Here is a 20,424-nt window from a genome sequence, read left to right as displayed (position 1 = left end):
TGGGCCTGTTTAATTTCGCATGTAGAGTTGTACCCATGGGCAAAATATTTTGTAGAAAGTTGCAGCGAGCGACCGTCTGGATTCGCAAACCCCACCATTTTCTACGTCTATCTTCAGAAATGAAGAGGGATCTGAAAGTGTGGGAAATGTTTCTGGATAATTTCAACGGCATATGCATATGGCAAGCTCCAGCCGTTGCAAATTCGGAGTTGGAATTATATACAGATGCCGCAGGATCTTCCGGATTCGGGGCATTTTATGCGGGACGTTGGTGCGCAGAGGCTTGGCCCGAATCTTGGGCACGAGACGGCATGACCAAGAATATGCTATTATTGGAAATATTTCCAATAATGGTCGCCTTAGAGCTCTGGGGCGCAGAATTGGGAAACAGGGAGGTTGTCTTTTGGTGTGATAACTTAGGGGTGGTCCAATCCATTACACAACTAAGGTCAACCTCTCTCCCAGTTTTGCGCATTCTAGCACGGATAGTGTTGATGTGCTTGGCGAACAATATTACGTTGCGAGCCAAGCACGTCCCAGGCGTACTTAATGAAGTAGCAGATGCATTGTCCCGTTTCGAATGGGTAAGATTCAGGCAACTTGTGCCGTTAGCCCAGAAGTATGGTGAACAATGTCCATCTTTTTTATGGCAGGTGCCTCTGGAGGGGTAGAGGAGCTGGCCCTGCGGTCGCTAGCGCCAGCAACACTTAGAGCTTATCTGGCCTCATGGGAGCGCTGGAGCGAGTTCTTGCTTGAACAGGGTGGCACAGGTAAGAGCTATAAGCGTCTTATTAATGCCTATGTGTGGAGCCTGTACACGGAGGGTAAGTCCAGGAGTTTTGTTGGACGCTCTCTGGCAGGCATATCATTCTTTTTGCGTCTTGGTGGGAAGAGAGACATCACCAAGTCTTTCTTGCTTTCCAGGATGCTAAAGGGATGGGCCAGAGCCAGGCCGGTTTTACCCGACAGGCGACGGCCAATTGATGCCAGCCTGTTGCGTCGAATCTCGAGGTCCCTAAGAGTAATTTGCTCAAACGATTACGAGGTTCGACTTTTCAGGTTGGCCTTTGCCATGGCTTTCCATGGGGCGTTCAGAGTAGGCGAGTTGGTGTCCGCAACCAGGGCATCTCCCTCGCCTATGCTGTTCGGCCACGTCGACGTGCACCACGACGGTTTATGGTGCAAGATACAGCGCTCAAAGACTGATGTAGCGGGCAGGGGGCAGTGGGTCCATTTGGGTCGGAGTGGCGACCGCCGGATATGTCCGGTGGCGGCGGCTCTGGCTTACGTGGAGTTACGGCCCCAATTGCCCGGGGCCTGGCTGATGCACATCGACGGGTCCCCACTTACTAACTTCCAGTTCAGGTCGGTTTTCAGGCGCTGTATATTGCATCAGGGTCTTTCTCCAGCCGACTTTGGGACACACTCTTTCCGTATCGGCGCCGCTTCGGCAGCCGCTGCGGCGGGTTGGTCTCAGGTCGACATACGAGCACTTGGAAGATGGCGGTCTGGTGCATTTAAGCGATACATCAGGCCGACATAGTCCAGTGAGCCCATTTGAGGAGTAGCCGCTCGCCCAAACACGCTTTAGTGTTTGAGGGGCCTTGAGGAATTTTTTGTGTTATCACCAGTCTTAAATTAGGCTCTAGCCAACTGGTGGAAGATTTGTGTTTTTTGCCTCAAGTCAAATCGGGTGACCCACCCCCCCCCCCTCCCACTATAGAATAAGGAACAATAGGTAGGGATTATACATAATTCAAGTGGGTCAATAATCAAATTAGTATTAAATAGATCACCTAAATCACATTCCTAGTAGTTATCAACAATTTAATATAGAACTGCAAAATCACCTTTAAGGGAATCTCCCGGGCCCCCCTTTAAAATGTTGCCAGATGTTTGCCATTATTTCAAATTTTCTAACGGTATATACCATTTCAACTTACAGGTCAACGCTTGGACACCAATATGATTTGGATGGTGGGACATTCATTTATTTATTGGTTGTCCTTGTCCCAGGTCACCACGGATACGGAACGTTTCCCTGAGACGCGATTTATCCGTTGGCTGGGGCGTAGAGGTATGAGGTGGTCCGCGTTGAGGGGTCTCTTGGATGAGTCAGTTAGGGCGTTTGGTTACCCGATGTTTGTCATCATCCACTTGGGGGGCAACGACCTCACGCATAATTCCGGTCTCAATATTCGATTTGAGATTAGGAATTTATTGCTGGACCTGATCAGAGAATGGAGATTTTGCCGTTTCTTCTGGTCAGAGATTATACCTAGGAGGGTTTGGAGAGATGCACTCAATCCGGGCGCCATTGATTTGGTACGTAGGCGGATCAATTCCGTAGTCGGCAGGGCTATTGCAACGGAGGGCGGAGTGGTCGTCAGGCACGAGGCCATATCTTTTAGAAACGAGACCCTGTACAGGCCGGATGGGGTGCATCTCTCTTTAGTCGGGATGGATTTGTTTTTCCAGAATTTAATAGACGCATTGAGAAGTTTAGAGGTTTAGCTGAGGGAGTATTTGAAATTAGGTTGGTGGCGGGTCAGTTCAAGCTGAACTGATATGGCGGAAAGAACGGTAATTAAATTAGAGCTGTATTTACACTTAGATGGTGGTTGATGTCGGGATCTGGGCATCACCGACCCAGGTGGGCCCACATCTGGACCTTAACGATCATCTACTTCGGATAGCGTAAATTCTGGCGGACATTTGTAGTTTAGGGCAGGTGGCCCAATTTTTTGATGACTCGGGCAGAGTGGTGAGCTCTGCCTTAGTGCTATTTGCGAGGTCAGGGGCAGAAGCAGAAGGTCAACCCCCTGGCCTTAAGGGCAATTGGCCCCTTTTGAAAAGTCCGCTTCATAATTGAGCCGTTGTCTTGGACGCTGGCAGGTGGCCGGTCCTTGGCAATTAAGGGCAATTGGCCCTTAGATCCGGAGTTTGTTATTTTTATTACTTTGTTATTTTCCAGCAATGTTATTTATTTTGCATGCCGTTCTTTGCCCGCCACCTTAGTTAGAGCAGGGACATAAATTTTAGTTAGATTCAAATAGGCCGCCCCTGCTCAAAATAAATAAGCCGTCCCCTTTAAGCCCATTCAGTTGTACGCGTCTTTATTTATTAGATAAGTGGGGTGAGTGTGGATGAATGCCTATGTCTGTGTGGAGTTTAAGACTGTAGAAGCCAGCTTGTCTGGCTGAAAACAGCATAAACTCACCTGGCTATTGGCAGGAATCCTTAGCTCACACACTTGATCTGGGCCTGAGGGTTCGGCTTGTCTTGATTGACGGGTTGGCTGATTTGAATGACGGTTCAGGATAGGCTGGTTGAGGTCAGAGGTGGAGATTGATGGGGTGATGTTCTTGCTTCCAGAAGATTCTGCCTCTTGCTTCAGGAAACGTTGCCCTCCCGCCCGCCCCAATTATTAGTCAGAATTAGTTGTTGAGAAGTCGTTTGCATTATTCGTTTAGTTGTTGTCGGCTTATTTTGTCTTGGCGGAAAGAACGGTAATTAAATTAGAGCTGTATTTACACTTAGATGGTGGTTGATGTCGGGATCTGGGCATCACCGACCCAGGTGGGCCCACATCTGGACCTTAACGATCATCTACTTCGGATAGCGTAAATTCTGGCGGACATTTGTAGTTTAGGGCAGGTGGCCCAATTTTTTGATGACTCGGGCAGAGTGGTGAGCTCTGCCTTAGTGCTATTTGCGAGGTCAGGGGCAGAAGCAGAAGGTCAACCCCCTGGCCTTAAGGGCAATTGGCCCCTTTTGAAAAGTCCGCTTCATAATTGAGCCGTTGTCTTGGACGCTGGCAGGTGGCCGGTCCTTGGCAATTAAGGGCAATTGGACCTTAGATCCGGAGTTTGTTATTTTTATTACTTTGTTATTTTCCAGCAATGTTATTTATTTTGCATGCCGTTCTTTGCCCGCCACCTTAGTTAGAGCAGGGACATAAATTTTAGTTAGATTCAAATAGGCCGCCCCTGCTCAAAATAAATAAGCCGTCCCCTTTAAGCCCATTCAGTTGTACGCGTCTTTATTTATTAGATAAGTGGGGTGAGTGTGGATGAATGCCTATGTCTGTGTGGAGTTTATTGGTATTCTCTTGATTTGTTAATTTGTTTATGTAGTTTGTTAGGTGTTGATGAACCATTTGTAGCTCCTTTGTAGCTAAAGGATAATAATAATAATAATAATAATAATAGTACAGCAGTACACCCTTTCATTGCCATTATAGATGAGTGAAATTAAGTTTTGCACGTGGACTAGACCTTACTGCAGAAGTTCTGGAGATATATAGACACTAAGTTCCAGCACTGAATGTATTTATAACTTTGCATCGCCTGAAATGTATATGAATGGAGCAGGGATGGCCCCTGTGTGATGTGGTTAGGTAGGAGACTGGGGACACCTAAGGCCAAATTCCCCCTACAGAACGTGTAACATTTTTTGAGGATATCCATCTACTCTAATTGCAGTATTGATGTACTAAGCTTACAGCTCAGATGGAATGAGCACAGGTGCACTGCTATAAATATACACAATGATCTCCATATTGTCTGTACAAATCCCCAGTGTACATGTTCTTAATGAGGTGTACTATTCTAAGCTAATCTAGAGAGCACTTTTGTCTTGGTTGTTTAGATCACATTACATGGTAGGCTGTAGTTTAATGGTAGACTATAATATTAACGCACTGTGCCGACGCCGGGACAAAAAATGATGGGCCAGATGCACTAAGCTTCAAAAGTGATCAAACGGAGAGTGATAAACAGCCAACCAATCAGCTCCTACCTGACATTTTTTCAAACACATGTGACATGACCGGTAGGAGCTGATTGGCTGGCTCTCCATTTGATCACTTTTGAGCTGTTTTGTGTTTGTGTTGACATTGAAGATGTTTTTATAAATTCACTGTTCTCCTATAACAAATGTACTCATTGTACATACTGTAGGGTTGCCGACTTTCAAAAAATCCTCTCCGGGAGAAGCCCGGAGAGGAATCTTGCATTACGCGATTTGGGGGCGGGGCTTAACTGTGACGTCATTAAGCCCCTATTACAACAGATAGCCGAAATAACAGTTATCCATGGAGGGGGCGGGGCTAAAACATCACGATTGTGCCGTTTTAGCTCCGCCCCCTCCCCTGAGACCCGCGGATTGCGGCATATAAATGCCGCGATCGGGGGGCTCAGTGGGGGTCCCCCTGATTCCGGGAGGGTTGCCCACCCTTCCGGGGGCCGGGAGGAAGGACCCGATTTTCGGGAGACTCCCGCAAATTCCGGGAGGGTCAGCAACCCTGACATACTGTACCTGAATCCAGAAACTCAACTGCATTGCATCATTTTCTGTTTCACATGTGCTCAAACTCGGTCCTCCGTACCCCACACACATCATGTTTTCCAGGTCACCTGTAGATACTGTATTTAAAATGTGACAGTTGGTGATACACAGTGCACCTGCCCGATGACCTGGAAAACATAGGTCATGTGTGGGATCTTGAGGGCCGAGTTTGAAAACCACTTTTCTATTCAAAAAAGAGTTCTCTGTCCACATTACACTTTTACCCTGATGTTGGCTTAGTAATGAATCCTAAGTTTCTATTTCAGCATTCCTATAACAACAAGGGCATTGTGGACCTTTAACATGACTTCATTGCATGCCCAAAAAACACAAGCTGTATCCCTGCATAGTAAAATAGCAGACATTCCAGAAAATTCAGTGCAGATTTCTGTGCCAGATCGATCGCTCGAGAATCAGCATCAGATCGATTTTTAACCTATGAATAGTGTGCAGAAGCAAATTTACGCATTGTGCATATTTGTTTCCGATTCTGGGTCGGACTGACGTTTGCCGGATCTTGCTTTGCGTGACATGAGCACTTTTTGGCAGAAGCTAGGTGGTGACAATCCGACCACAATCCTGTTTTGTGGGATGGCCATATGTGTAGCTTGAGTTATATACGATTCATGCATATATAGATGGGAAGCCTGAGTGAATAGATCTCCTGCACCCAGCATGGAGATCTACCGTTACTAATAATGACAGTTGCACCGGTGGCTGGACAAACAGTGGTGGCAGCAGATTTCCACTTTAAGCAGCAGGAATCCTCGCAGTAGCCCCGTGGAACCTCACATTAGCATAAGACAGTAAATCTATACTCCATACAATTACAGTTGGGAGCTGATTGGTTGGTACTTTATCTCTCTCTCTCGACTTTCAAAAATACTCTACATCCTTCTACTATACGGACCATTTGGATTGAACTTCCTGTAGTTCCTGATTTACAGATTATTAGCAAATACAATTTTAAATGACATTTATTTTAAATTGCAACTTATCCCAATGGTGAATCGCGTTAGTTAGTCTCTATCCTACACTGAGATGATAATATCCACCTTGTGTATCCTTCTGCCATGTGCTTGTTTTGTGCACTGCTATTTAATAATCAGCCACCGTGCCCAAATTACAGAAGGTACAATTACGCTGGCTGATGTCCAAAGCCTTTGTCTAGTCCTACTCCCTTGTTTTGCATGTGGATCCTGGAGGATGTTCAGTCCTGCAGACACGCTTTCACCGCTGTACACAAAATGTATATTCAAATATGCTCGTAACCAAATAGATATGTTTTCACTGCTTAATCAGGGGCTGAAAGATGGGTGGGGGTGGCGGTTTTGGGGTTCCGGGTCTAGGTTGCCCCGGGTTAGGATATATAATATACATTTCAATATGATTGCTGAGACGGCAACATAAGAAAATGTATTCTTACGGTATCTATATGTTCTCAAGCATTTTACTATTCTTCCTCTGGCTATTTCTGTTTTATTGCATTCCTGTAATATTACGCAATGTCTTCCAAAATGCCATTGTCTTCCAATAATGATCCTGAACTTTGGCTGACTCAGACAGCTGTCATAGGAGTATGGAATGGATTTGGTTTGCAGATTGATGTGTCGAGGCCCTTACTACTACTACTAAGTAGTTTTTGACTTGGCATTATGGCTGTGCAGCCATTCTCGGCACACGCAACTGAGAATAAAGACAGGCCTGCACTGGAATGTATTATGTCTCCTCAAGCTGCATCCTGTTAAGAACTGTGCACGTTCTGGATCTGTTTGTGCTCTGTCTGGTCAAAACAAGATTGGGTGAGAGTTGTGAAATTGGGAATTGCTCATGATTTTGGATTTCTACATAGTTGCATAGCTGGCATCTAATAACAGAAATAATAGGATGACTTGAGATTGCATTTTCCCTTTATTATATCACAATTAGGAGGTTTTATCTACAGCAGGTAAACGTAGTAAAGAGGACACCCTTAAAGAACATGAAGCCTATTTATTACATTTTGGAGAGAGATATAGTGGACGAAGATAAAGTACCAACCAATTAGCTCCTAACAGCCATGCTACTGTCTGTGTTTGAAAAAATGATAGTTAAGAAGCTGGTTGGCTGGTACTTTATCGACATCCATTTTTACCTCTCTCCAAGGTTTAGTAAAGAAATCCCATAGTGTTGATGAAAGACCTTACTTGCTTACTCTCCCCCAATGGCAAGAGGCTCCAGAAAATTGTGTCCACCTCCCGGCCCCCTTCCCTGTCCCCCCGCCATTGCCCGGTGGGGCTGTGTCCATGATGACGCATTGCACTGGGCACGCCTCAAAATACAATACTTAGTGGTAGATTCAGGGCTATTTTTGTGCAGGCTCAAGCAGGAACTGTGGCCCTTATTCTAGTTCACTATTTCTGACAAAATATTTCTTAGATGGACAAAACCATGTGCACTGCAGGTGAGGCAGGTGTTACTTGTGCAGAGATAATTAGATTTGGGTGGGGTTTTACACCTGCCTCACCTGCAGTGCACATGGTTTTGTCCATCTAAAAAATATTTTGTCAGAAAGAGTGAACTAGAATAAGGGCCACAGTTCCTGCTAGAGCCTGCACAAAAATAGCCCTGGGTAGATTTATTAAGCTCGGTGCAGTGATAAATTGTCTGGTTTTTATCACCGGCCAATCAGATCCTACCTGTCATTTTTCAAACCAAGCCTGTAACTTCACAGTTAGGAGCTAATTGGCCGGTGATAAAAACCAGACACTTTATCACTTCATTTTTCAAACACAGTCTGACATGGCAGGTAGGAGCTGATTGGCTGGCTGTTTATCACTCTCCATTTTATCACTTTTGAAGCTTAGATAATCTGGCCCTCTATGACAAGAGGTCTATAACTTAGTTATTTTGGCAGTATTATTTAGCTCAATAATAGACTGTGTCAAATATCCAAAAGGTTTTTTACCCACTCCTTAGCCCCCTTTGTTTTCTGGCGCTATTTGTTCTTGTGATATACAAAGGTCAGCGCTCGTATTAATTACACAGCAGCGATATATATTATCCTGTTATTATAAGTGTGCCCTCGTTTGTTTTCTCTCATAGCAATCTGTAGGTCACCCAAGGTCATTTATTCATCTAATCGTGCGGAATACAAAAGATATATACGTCCAGGCTGTTCCTCTCCAGTGGGATAACGCAACTGTCGTAAAGTAAAGTAAAGAAAACAAAATCAATATTATCAGCTTTGCAAGAGCGAGTGCCCAACAGTGTGTGGATATGATCAATATCTCATCAAACATTTAATATTACATAGCATAGGCATTATTAACTCACTGTTGTCATAGGAACAGTTAAGAGACACTGGGGAGATGTATCCAGCTGGAGAGAGCTAAAGTTAAGAAATTGCCCAAAGCAACTTGAAATGGCAGTTAGGGGCCCTACACACGTAGCGAGTGTGCAAGTGTTAACTTGATTTATCCAGCATGCTGGATATTAATCGCCAAGGTGATAGGGTTGCGCATCACTATTGCTATGCCCCTACAGGGAGCAATATAAGGGGGTCCAGGTAATGGGAGGATTTGCCACTATCTGGTCAGCATTAGTTCAGGGTTGCCAGGGTTGAGAGGAGACTGTCATTAGCACTTCTGGGGGTGGGTAGACATCATCAAGCAATTTGCGGGTCTTCGAGGAGAGGGCAGGACAAAATGATGCGATTTGCATCTTTAGCCCCTCCCGCCGAAAAGTTGCAAATCAAGGTAATTTCCCGCTGCGGCCAGGGAGATTTGGGGGGTTCCGCCGGTATTCGGGAGGGTTGCCCACCTTTCCGGGGGGGGGGGCGGGAGGGGACCCAGTTTTCGGAGCCTGGAGGGTAGGCAACCCTGCATAAGTTTTTATTAAGTAACTAAGCTTATTAATATGTAAGTATTGCCTGATGTGTGAGGTAGGGAAAAGAATTGTTCTTTGTACTGAATATTGCAGCTTCCTGGGGAAATCCTGTTACTTACTGTATGTAATGAAACTCTCGTTTGGGACTATAATTGGCATAAACCTTTCCTGGGACACAATAACATGTGGCACATGGTGCAGATGACTTTTATTATAACTCCAGCTAATGTTTCAGATGATTATACTTTATACTGTATTAGCATACCTCCCGACTTTTGAAGTTGGGAGGTCGGGACGTTTGCGCAGCGAAGCCGCGCGCGCTCCCGAAAAGGGGGCGTGGCCTCGAGAAAAGGGGGCGTGGCCTCACGGGGTGACGCGAACTCCGGGCACGCCACCGCATGCGCACAGCGTCTATTCTCGGCAAGCTGGGGGGGCTCCCAACTGTCCCCCCCACCGCGGGACAATGGCGGCCCCGGGTGGGACGCGGGAACGTCCCCGAATATCGGGACGTTCCCGCGGAAATCGTGACAGTTGGGAGGTATGGTATTAGCTATGAACTTTAGATCGATACTTTTCTCTGGAGAAATCCACCTTGTCATTTAATCAGGTGCTTGATGTTTTCTGAGTAACTTCTAATCCACGCTGATGGATTTGCTCAGTTCTGCCAATAAATAGAATATACAGAGGTATAGGACTGATGACTACAACAGAACACATGAAGAACACGTTCTACCGGTGTCTCTCTGAGGCCTTTATAGATGACTAGTAAGCCAGCTCAAAGCAAATGCTTCAAACGCTAGACTGCTACCTTGTTATTGCCTCTATGTTTGTTCATGTGTGAGAAAGAGAAAGAGATGTATTTTCACTCGTTGACAACAGATGGCAGTGTTTCGGGGGGACACAAATGGACACTAGACATATATATATATATATATATATATATATATATAGATATATATAGAGAGAGAGAGAGATGACTAGTATGCCCACTCGAAGCAAATGCTTTGAAAGCTAGTCTGCTACCTTGTGATTGGCTCTGTTTGTTCATGAGTGTGAGCAGGGGTTAAAGTGGGCCGGAACGCACCGGAACTGAGTTCCGGCAGTTCAAATTGAAGCCGGAACTCAGTTCCGCCTCCTTCGCCCACCCAGCCTGCTGCTGCTGCCGCCCTGCCGAGAATCCATATGGATCTCTCAATGCGCGGGGACGGGACACGCCGATGTGGGTGCTAGTGCTACTGCTGCGGCTGCCGTGACTGTGTCTATGTGCACCGCTTGGCGCTCACAGTCACAGCCGCCTGTCACAATAGAGACTCTATTGAGTGACAGGCGGCTGTGACTATGAGCGCCGAGCGGTACACAGCGCCGGGCGGGGACTGACCTGACTGCCTCCCCCTCCTGCTGTTCGGATTGGCCACCAAGGGGGGACAGAGGAGGGACCTGCGCTTATGCGCAGGCTGTCACGGCTGCAAGCTCGAGCGTAGTGGACGCTGTGTAGCCTCGGTTCCAGCGCTTACCACACGCTGCCTCCGCTACTAGTAGCCCCCGCCAGGAGACATCATACATGTTGGACAAGTTGTTCAACTATATTACCCCCCCAACAAGTAAGTCTGTGCTTTTGGCTTCTGTGGGGAGGTGGGTGGGGGACGCGGAGGGATTGAGTTAGGGAGGGGGGGGGGGGTGGCGTTGGCGGGCCTTTTCTCTGGCCTCGGCGCCATTTTCCATTTTACTGCGCAGTGCGCACTCAGTCTGCTTCTCCTCCACCTCCTGCTCCAGCCTCAGGCTCTGTGACCATTACCATTTTGTTGGTGAGTTAGTGTACAGTACACTAACTCACCAACAAAATGGTAATGGTCACAGAGCCTGAGGCTGTGTACTACTGACTGCACAGCTGTTATCTCAATGATGTGGGGCCTGGGGGAGCAGCAGTATGTCCAGATCAGTGCAGGCCAAAGCAGCGGAGAGAGCAGGAAAAAGATCAAGGTGAGGGGCCCTGTGCTGGCCATGACATCATTGGTTTTATAATTCTGTCACTTTAACACATGTGCCAATGTTGTATATGATGTCCTTATTCTGCAAATGATGTCATGTTGGGGTGTGATGCAGGGTATGTGACATGCGGCATGATGTAGGGAACGGAACCTTGCAGCATGGTGTGGGGTTGTGCAGTGTGATTTAGGGGATGGAGATGTATTGCGTGATGCATGGGGTTGTAGATGTGTGGCGTGATGTACTGTAGGTGACAGGGACATGCAGTGTTATGTAGGCGGTGAGATGTAGAGTACATAGACTTGCAGTGTGATGTAGGGTACAGGGATGTGCAGCGTGATGTAGGGTACAGGAATGTGCAGCATGATGTAGGGAATGGGGATGGGCAGCGTGATGTGGGAGACTCGGACGTGCGGTGTTATGTAGGCGGTGTAATGTAGATGTGCAGTATGTAATGGCTATTACGGTGTGCATAATCCCCATGTTCCACAAAGCCATGCCCTAAATTTTTCAGCGCGCCTACGGCGCGCATTGTTATGGTTCTTACTTTTTTGGGGCTTGTTTGCCACTTTTCACCATAATTTCAATTAGAGGTGGCATTATGTGCCCCACATGATTCTATTCATGGGTGTGTGTATGATAGACCAGAAATGTAAAGCTTGTAGGGTGGCGCTAACACCCTAGCACCCATCCTGGCTGTGACATATATTGTTGGGGGGGCGCGAATGGCAGCAAAGGTGAGTTCCACCACCTCCCCTGGACCACTTTAAGCACTGAGTGTGAGAGAGAAAGAGATGTAGTTTCACTCGCTGCAAAAGGATGGCAGTGTTTGGGAGACACACACAGACGCTAATATATATATATATATATATTTTAATTAAAGCAGTTTTACCCTCTTTACAGTTAACTTTAAAGCCTTTCTTTGTTTTATATCACTAGAACTCTTCTAAAGTGTTATTATTGTTATTAATACTACTATCGTTAATTTTGGGCATCACAAGAGTTCCGCAGCGCCTAGCAATACATAAAAAAACAGTCAAACAGGGAGAAGTCATATACAGTAGATCCCCCTTATATATCGTATGCGGTCCCTTGGCATATGATATAACACATGTGATTCCAGCAAGCACTATGGGATCTGACAAATCCTTAGTGTAGCCCTTGCAATCTCTATCCCCAGGACCGGACAGGACCGCACATCGGTTCGGAATCCAAGGTAAAACACGTGCAATTTGACACTTTTTTCCTCTGATTTATCTAACCAATCCAAAAAAGTTCACTTTATCTCTCTCCAAGGTTTAGTACATAGACCCCTACTGTATGAGTCACAAAAGCTGTGTTCTAATGTCACATGCGTTGAGAATGAGTGAGCGCTGCCGTTGATTAGCATTCCGTGCAGACTTTAAGCAGCAGCTCTACAGCTTGTCCTTCACGTCACCCGTCCATCTCATTGTCCGTGCAGAACTTTCCTACTTTAAACAATCAACTCATTATTTTTATAGATCTAACGGAACATGACAGCGTTACTGATGACATGATATTATGTGTTGTCACAGAACCATGTGAAACTGGTTAAGCACATTATTGGGGCTCTCTGAAGTCACGCGTTTCACCGCAGCAATGGGACACATAATCCCCTAGCGCTGGAACACTTCATTTAACTCACAGTCATCAGGGATAATAGTGGTTGTAGTGATTTATAGAATCTCACTACTTGTTCATTATTCCAGGAGGCGCGGGATCTGTGTGAAGGGGGAGCAGGACTGGCACTTAGCTGGAATCAACACAGTTACTTTTGTATTTTCAAAGGCTCTGTGTAATTAAGTCGGGAATAATATGGCCACTAAAAGTACAATTTACTTCAATGCCTTCTGACCTTAAAGTGCTAATGGCTCACTGTATGAAATAATAAAACCTGGACTCAAAGGCTAATATACTTAATTGGAGGAAAAACCTCAGCGTTGGCTCATTACTTCCAGATGTAGGCAAGTGTCATCCGCTCCATGTAGCCATGCGGAAATGTTTTCCACCCCCCCAAGCCTTGTACAGTATTTATTATAACAACGTGTGAGCTGCTGTGGCCTCCTCAGAGAGATTACATCAGTTGGTTTTACTTTTCTGCACTTGTATTATTAAATTAAGATTGTGAAGTTATGCGTGTAATATATATATATATATATATATATATATATATATATGTATATATTTTTTTTTTTTTACATTTTAAAAGTACAAGTGACTTTGTTTATTTGCTTTTTTATATGCGTTTTGCATCCAGTCTTGAATACCTGCATAGCACTCATAGGACCAGATAGTAGGATGAACATCAACCGTTGCGGCCCGTATGGGCCACGGCCAGGGATCCTCGCCCATGGGAATGCCCAACATTTCATGGGCGTTCCCATGAAAATGCTGGCTGTTCCCATGGTAATCGGCCAGTGATGTGGGCGCCAGCTGCCCGCCCTCTTCTCTCAGAATGTTCATGTCAACATACAGATGTAGCGCCGCTCATCCAGTGCCGTGGCCTGCCAGAATGCCCCCGCTGGCGAGTGGACACTACATCTGCGTCCCAGTTTCCTGTCGGCAGGGGACAGGAACCCTGCCCGTCTCCACTTCAGGGAGACGACCAGGGTTGGAGGGGAGCGGGGAGGTGGGGGAACGTGGCAGGGAACAGCGGCGAGGTGGCGGTGGAAGCTCCGTTCTAAGGGGACGCACGCACGTCTTGTGCGTGCGTGTCCCCTTACGAAGTGTGGAAGGGGCTGGCACGTGGCAAATCTACCGCCAGCCCCATACAATGATGGAGCCGGCTCCATCTGTATGTTGAAAGAGATATCAAAAACAGGAAAAAATCATGTCGATATTTTACTGTGTTGACCATGTTCATGTCGCTCTTTTGTTTGTGTCGACCTTCTGTCAATGTGGACCTAGTGTATGCTGGCTATTCTAACCACTGTCGACCATTAATGGTTTATTGATTCCATCCATACACAGCCCCTGTGCGTAGCTCCAAGCACTCCCTCCTGCCTGCGCTCTCTGCAGTCTGGTTATAAGAAGGGTACTCAGCCTGTAAGAGTTCTCTTCTCAGCTGGTGCCTCTCCAGCTGGGCCTCTGCCATTGTAGCATGTTTATTTTTAATGAGGGCATCCCTCACAGATGATTTGTCATGCGAGGGTCCCCGGGGATCTTTTTTTTACCCTAAGTTACAAATCATTTGTAAATGGAACACGTGTATTTGTAAAGTTGGCTCAGTCACTAGGAAGCTGCTGGTCTATGCAGAGGCGTTCATTATGGGCTGTTATTTCAGGAGAAGTTGTATTGTGTTTAATTGTATATGACAGAACTGAAAAAGCCAGTAATGTACAGAGCGCTGATGGCAGCCTGCAAGTGTGTGGCCTTTCCGGTCTGACTTCCCAGGGGAGTAAGCTTGCTATATACTTACAGTGATGTTCTGTATGTCGGGAATCGCTGAACCATTAGAAATACATAGTTGCCTACCCTCCTGCATTCTGCAGGAGACTCCCTGAAATAGCAGCAATCTCCCTCTCTCCCTCATTAGTCTCGCAATCTAAGTATAAGAAATAATAGTACGATTGGGTGTTCACGGAAATTTTTATTGTATCGCTTTCGATGAAATAATATAACGTTTTATTCACATTTGGAGATGTTTCAGTTTTAAAGGTGTGTATGTCTTTGTATAGACCTGTGTGTAATTCACTGCAGAATATGCATGTGCTGTACTGTATAAATAACTTATGATGATGATGATAATAGTAATAAACAATAAAGTTACGCATTCCAAACTTTTATTAGGACTTTTTTATTTTTATACCACTCTTCTCATGTATCAATGCTGCAATTACAACTATTATACAGTATCTACAGTTATGTATTCCTACCCAGGCAATGCTGATTCTGTTCATATGAATCATAGTACTACAGCATACCTCCCAAATTTTTCAATTGAAGAATAGGGACACTAGCGCCCGAATAGGGGTGTGGTGTATGCAAATTAGGGTGTGACTTATGCAAATTAGGCCACCCCCCCACCCCCCATTTTTGGCCACTGTGTCGCTGAACAGATGCTGTGCGCATGTGCACAGCGTCTATTCTGTCAGATTGGGGGGGACGACTCCCAACTACCCCCCCCCCCCGCCCGCCCCCACAGTGGGACACCGCCGACTGCGGGAGGGACGTGGGAACGTCACCAAAAAACTGGGAAAACTGGCATTTAGCGGGACAGTTGGGAGGTATGCTACAGTACTGTGTGAATATATATATATATATATATATATATATTTTATATATATTTTTATTTTTCATTATTAAATCAATACATTTTGGGCATCAATAAACTTGGTGAACTGGGAATATCAACCATAGTATAGCAACAGCTTTGCATAGAAATCACACAAAACAGACCATAATTATCACTGATGTATTCAATCAGTCAGTAAGAGGTATGGACTGTCCTGTGACCATATTGTTCCTTACACCAATATTCCCAATACACCAAGTTTATTGATACATAATGATATAATTCTCAATGATATAATGATATGATATGCACTTTAAACTTATTATTGGTGTTATGTGCCTAGTTTGTATATTTGGGGTACTATGCAATAGCCTGCGAGTCTGCTTGTATTTTTTAAAGAGGCAATCATTTACAAGGTACAACCGGGTCAGTTTTGTGTTGTAAATGATTGCCGCTTTAAAAATGTGGGCAGGCTCACAGACATTTCCCAAAGTCTGCATTGAGCCTCTGGCGTGCATTGTTTACAGTAATTAGGTCCTATACAGGCTCAATGTACATTTATTTCGGAACACACCCCAGGAAACAGAAACATCAATACCGTTGTGAAACCTTAAACGCTGTATATTTGTATATAATACACAGAGTACACTGATAATTATTCATATTCTTTTGTACTTCCACAGAGCATAGAAATACCAAATAGTCTTTATACCGTATGTTCAGGGAAACGTGTGGCATTGTGTCTAACCTTTATTTAACCTTTAGCAGAATCCAAGGAAAACCTGCTCACGCCTGTTCTCCTAACCCCTGTTCTCCTAATGCCTGTTCTCCTAACGCCAAAACTTCTTCTCTTTCCGTCTAGGTTTGAAGAACAAATAACCAAAAATAAATATTTTTTTTCTATTGATATTTTTAAATACAAAGCAATTACAAACACTTTTCCGTTTCTTCCAGCAGGCACAGCCCAACACGGAATGGCGTTTCTCACAGGCTCAGAGACCTGGACCCAGTGGGTGAGTAACTGCACACTTTTTCATTAATTAAGGTTTAGGGGGAAATTTACTAAAGGAAATTTGTAAAAAAATAGGTGTATTCGTATTTAGAAATACACTTATTTTTGACATTTACTATCCCGAAAATACGGCAATTCGTATTGATGTGCTATCAATAAGAATGCGAATTGCCGTATTTTCGGGATAGTAAATGTCAAAAATAAGTTTATTTCTAAATACAAATACACCTATTTTTTACAAATTTCCCCCTTAGTGTTTAAGGAGAAAATTCTGATTTGCCTGTATTTAAGGTCATAAGGTTCTCTATGTAATATTACACACGCGTTGGGGCTGATTCCCAGTCACGTGTGACTTGCCGCAATCCTGACTGTGATTGTATGCTAAATGATAGTACAGGTTGAGTAGCCCTTAACCGGATATCCAAAACAACAAATTTTCCAAAAACTGTAGTTTTTTTTTTATACACACCTCGTCCCCCGGCTTCCACGGCATCCATCTTCAGAGGCATTCCCAGTCTGGGGTTGCATCAAAATGGACGCTGTGGACCCCGGGGGATGCTGTGGGGGGCCTGGGAACCAGGTGAGTATTAGAAAACAAAAGGTATTCCAAAATCTTGAATAAGCCACCATCCGAAATGCATTTACCAAAATATTTAATTTTACTTATTATTCTGTTACCATAAATCTAACCATTACAAGCGGCGTCATTTTTAGTTCCTATCTGAAGTGCTCCTGGTCCCAAGGGATACTCAACCTGTATAAGGGGCAATCATTTACAAGGCAAAACCATGCCTTGTAAATCATTGCCCCTTAAAAAAAAAATCTATGTTTGTCCGACATTCCGCACGGACACCGAACTCGAACTTCCCACCCCATGTGTCTCAATCGATAATGCTTGTGTGTGCATACACACCATGGAATGTATGCGCTGAGTGACTGTTAGAGGCATGTACATTTGAAAAATGTTCAACATTTATGTGAATATTCAAATAGCGTTTTGACTGAATATGGAACCCATTGGCATGGCTACAGTCAACACAAGCAGAAGATCTACATGAGCTTTTTTTCAGTACTTTATCATCCATTCGGACTCCAATTGGGAACAATACAATACCATACAGAGTATGAATGATTCCCACAGCGCTAGTGGTGATGCTTTCTTATTCTCGTATGGGATGTGCCCAAAAAGAAAAAAAGAAGAAAAAACAAGCGTTTTTGGTTTGAGCGGTAAAAGACACCACCAAAGGATCCACTTTGTCTTCTACTTCCAATGTGCCATTAAACTCAGAGGGATGAGAGAGACATCATGGTGCAATACGTTTTTCATTTTAAAAGAATTTAAAAATATACACAGAAAATATAAACAGAGGACTCTCACCATGTGAATATGTCCACAATTCAACTGTAGACAATCAGAGCATGAGATGGTAAAAACAGGCGTCCCTGGAAACTCCTTCACAATGATCAGAGCCTCTGCAGTCCTCCTCAGCATTCAAAGAGACTTGAATGCTGAGGAGGACTGCAGAGGCTCTGATCATTGTGAAGGAGTTTCCAGGGACGCCTGTTTTTACCATCTCATGCTCTGATTGTCTACAGTTGCATTGTGGACATATTCACATGGTGAGAGTCCTCTGTTTATATCTTCCGTGTATATTTTTAAATTCTTTTAAAATTAAAAACGTATTGCACCATGATGTCTCTCTGAGTTTAATGGCACATTGGAAGTAGAAGACAAAGTGGATCCTTTGGTGGTGTCTTTTCCCGCTCAAGCCAAAAACGCTGCTGTTTGCTGATATTTAAGTAGACAATAAAATCTGGTACGAGTTCTCCACATTTAAAGGCGTATTACAGTGTTATCTCGAAAATCCTATAACAATATTACACTATTGTTTTTTCTTCTTTTTGTCTTTTTGGGCACATCCCATACGAGAATAAGAAAGCATCACCACTAGCGCTGTGGGAATCATTCATACTCTGTATGGTATTGTATTGTTGTGTGTGAAGTGGCTCTTCACTTTTTTGATTGGTTTCTGGTAGCTGCTGACTAGCGCACGGTCTAATAGTCTGTACCCTATTCCACAATTCCAATTGGAAACAGTAAATTGGATCGGACCATTGCAAGCAAATTGAACCATACGGGGGGATGCAAAACACCAATTGGTATCCACGCGCTGAGGTGTCAACATTAACAACAAAGAGTTAAAAAAAACTCATGACGACCTTTGCATATGTCGACCCTTTGCTTGTGTCAACCTTTTATCACAGTTGACATGTTGATCGTTTAGTGTCAACACAGATATTGTTGACCAAATATACCGTAATTGTTCCACAGTTTGAACACTAGGTCAATTTGCGTTGATTGCATTTGACCATTGGTTAATTGCATTTAGGCAATGAGGTGTGTGATGCTTTATGAAGTACCACATCAATATACTGAAAAGCTGCAAATATGTGTTTATAGCATTCACCCCGCTGTGCGGACTCCATTGATTTTGGCAGCCCGGTTTACTCGGAAAAATCATTCAGAAATCAGAATCGGCGTGCTGACATATGCCCAAGTCCATCCTACTTCCAATCAATGTTTATTCCAATCAATGTGCATCGATCCACGTCACTGACTTGGGTCAATAAACAAACTGCCTTATTAGCAGAAATTTACTCAACATTGGCTTTTATTTCTCCAATTGCCTGTTTATGTCAATGACCATTTGTAGCATCTGAACGTTCTCGGTACAATCTATAGGAAAAGGAAAGGCTGTTAGCATAGAGAAAAATGTGAAGGATCCCACACATTTGTGGCTTTAGGACAGTGCTATTCTGTTTTATACAACCAAAATTTTGAATAAATGTCCATGTTTTAGACCACGGGTGTCAAACACAAGGCCCGCGGGCCAAATCCGGCCCGACAGACCTCGTCATGTGGCCCGCGCAGCCGCCGCCAGCCTTCACCTTTTATTCTCTTTTTTTAGATCTTTTTTGAGAGTTTTTTTTTGCACTGCCGGCGGCCATATTCCTGTGGTCTTTTAAGATGTCTGCGGCCACAGGAACATGGCCGCCGGCCTCCACGGCTATGTGGAGGAGGGCCCGGCAGCCTGTTCCCTCTTATCGAGGCAGTGGCAGACGCTGGGTGGGGACGTCATGACGATGACGCCTCCCACCCACGCGTCTGCAGAGAGGAAGGAAGGCAGGCCAAGTGGGGGGCCGCAGCAGGACAGGCCACGGTGCAGAGAGTGGAATTGAAATTACTGGAGCCGCAGCAGCAGTAAAGGAGCCTGAGGGATAAAATACAGTAAGTTACATAAAAAAACAATATATCTGGTGGTGGTGTCATGGCATTACTTTTATATTATACAGGGGGAGCAGCCTGTGGTGGCATTATTATTGTACAGGGGGAGCAGCCTGTGGTGTCATGGCATTATGCCATGACACCACAGGCTGCTCCCCCTGTATAATAATAATAATGGGTACTTGTTTCCTATCTGGGCGCCCGCTAAGTTAATTGCGCTAATGCTATTCTCCGTAGAGAAATCTGATCGCATCGCATCGTACACATACACGATATTGAACGATGCGATGCGATCCGATTCGATTTCCCATAGGAAACAATGTTAAATGGATCAATTTACCCAAATCAGCATAGGGAAGAATGGTAAATGGGCCAGAAACCCCAAAAAAACCCACAGAGCAGTGGAATGTCCCCCCAAAAGTAGTTGACGCCACCCCGCCATCAACGTGAACCCGAAGCGTGGCGAGCGCAGCGAGCCCGCGAGGGGCGGCGGTACGCGTCCTCCGACCTTTTTATGCCCTACTATCCACTAGGGCGTGGAGTGAGAATAGAATAGTGTGGCGAGCGCAGCGAGCCACCGAGCCCGAAGCGTGGCGAGGGGACGCGGATACCTTCACAGTTATACGCGTCCCCTGGCGGGCTTCCCAGGTGTCCATGGCGACGCGGACA

At 45.0% G+C, this 20,424-nt stretch overlaps 1 protein-coding gene across 1 annotated transcript in view; it reads left to right on the top strand.

Annotated features, from left to right (window-relative positions):
• Positions 1-20,424, top strand: part of LOC146072919 (protocadherin gamma-C5-like) — an 80,732-nt gene that overhangs the window by 43,581 nt on the left and 16,727 nt on the right. The window contains exon 4 of the mRNA XM_083180098.1: positions 16,412-16,470. Coding sequence (XP_083036224.1) covers positions 16,412-16,470 — 59 coding nt within the window. The remainder of the gene's footprint in view (positions 1-16,411; positions 16,471-20,424) is intronic.

Source organism: Crinia signifera, chromosome 4, assembly GCF_055691185.1.
Source record: "Crinia signifera chromosome 4, ASM5569118v1, whole genome shotgun sequence".
Classification (NCBI taxonomy): domain Eukaryota; kingdom Metazoa; phylum Chordata; class Amphibia; order Anura; family Myobatrachidae; genus Crinia; species Crinia signifera.
The sequence above is the reverse complement of the archived record's forward strand: the minus strand, read 5'-3'. Positions and strand labels throughout refer to the sequence as shown.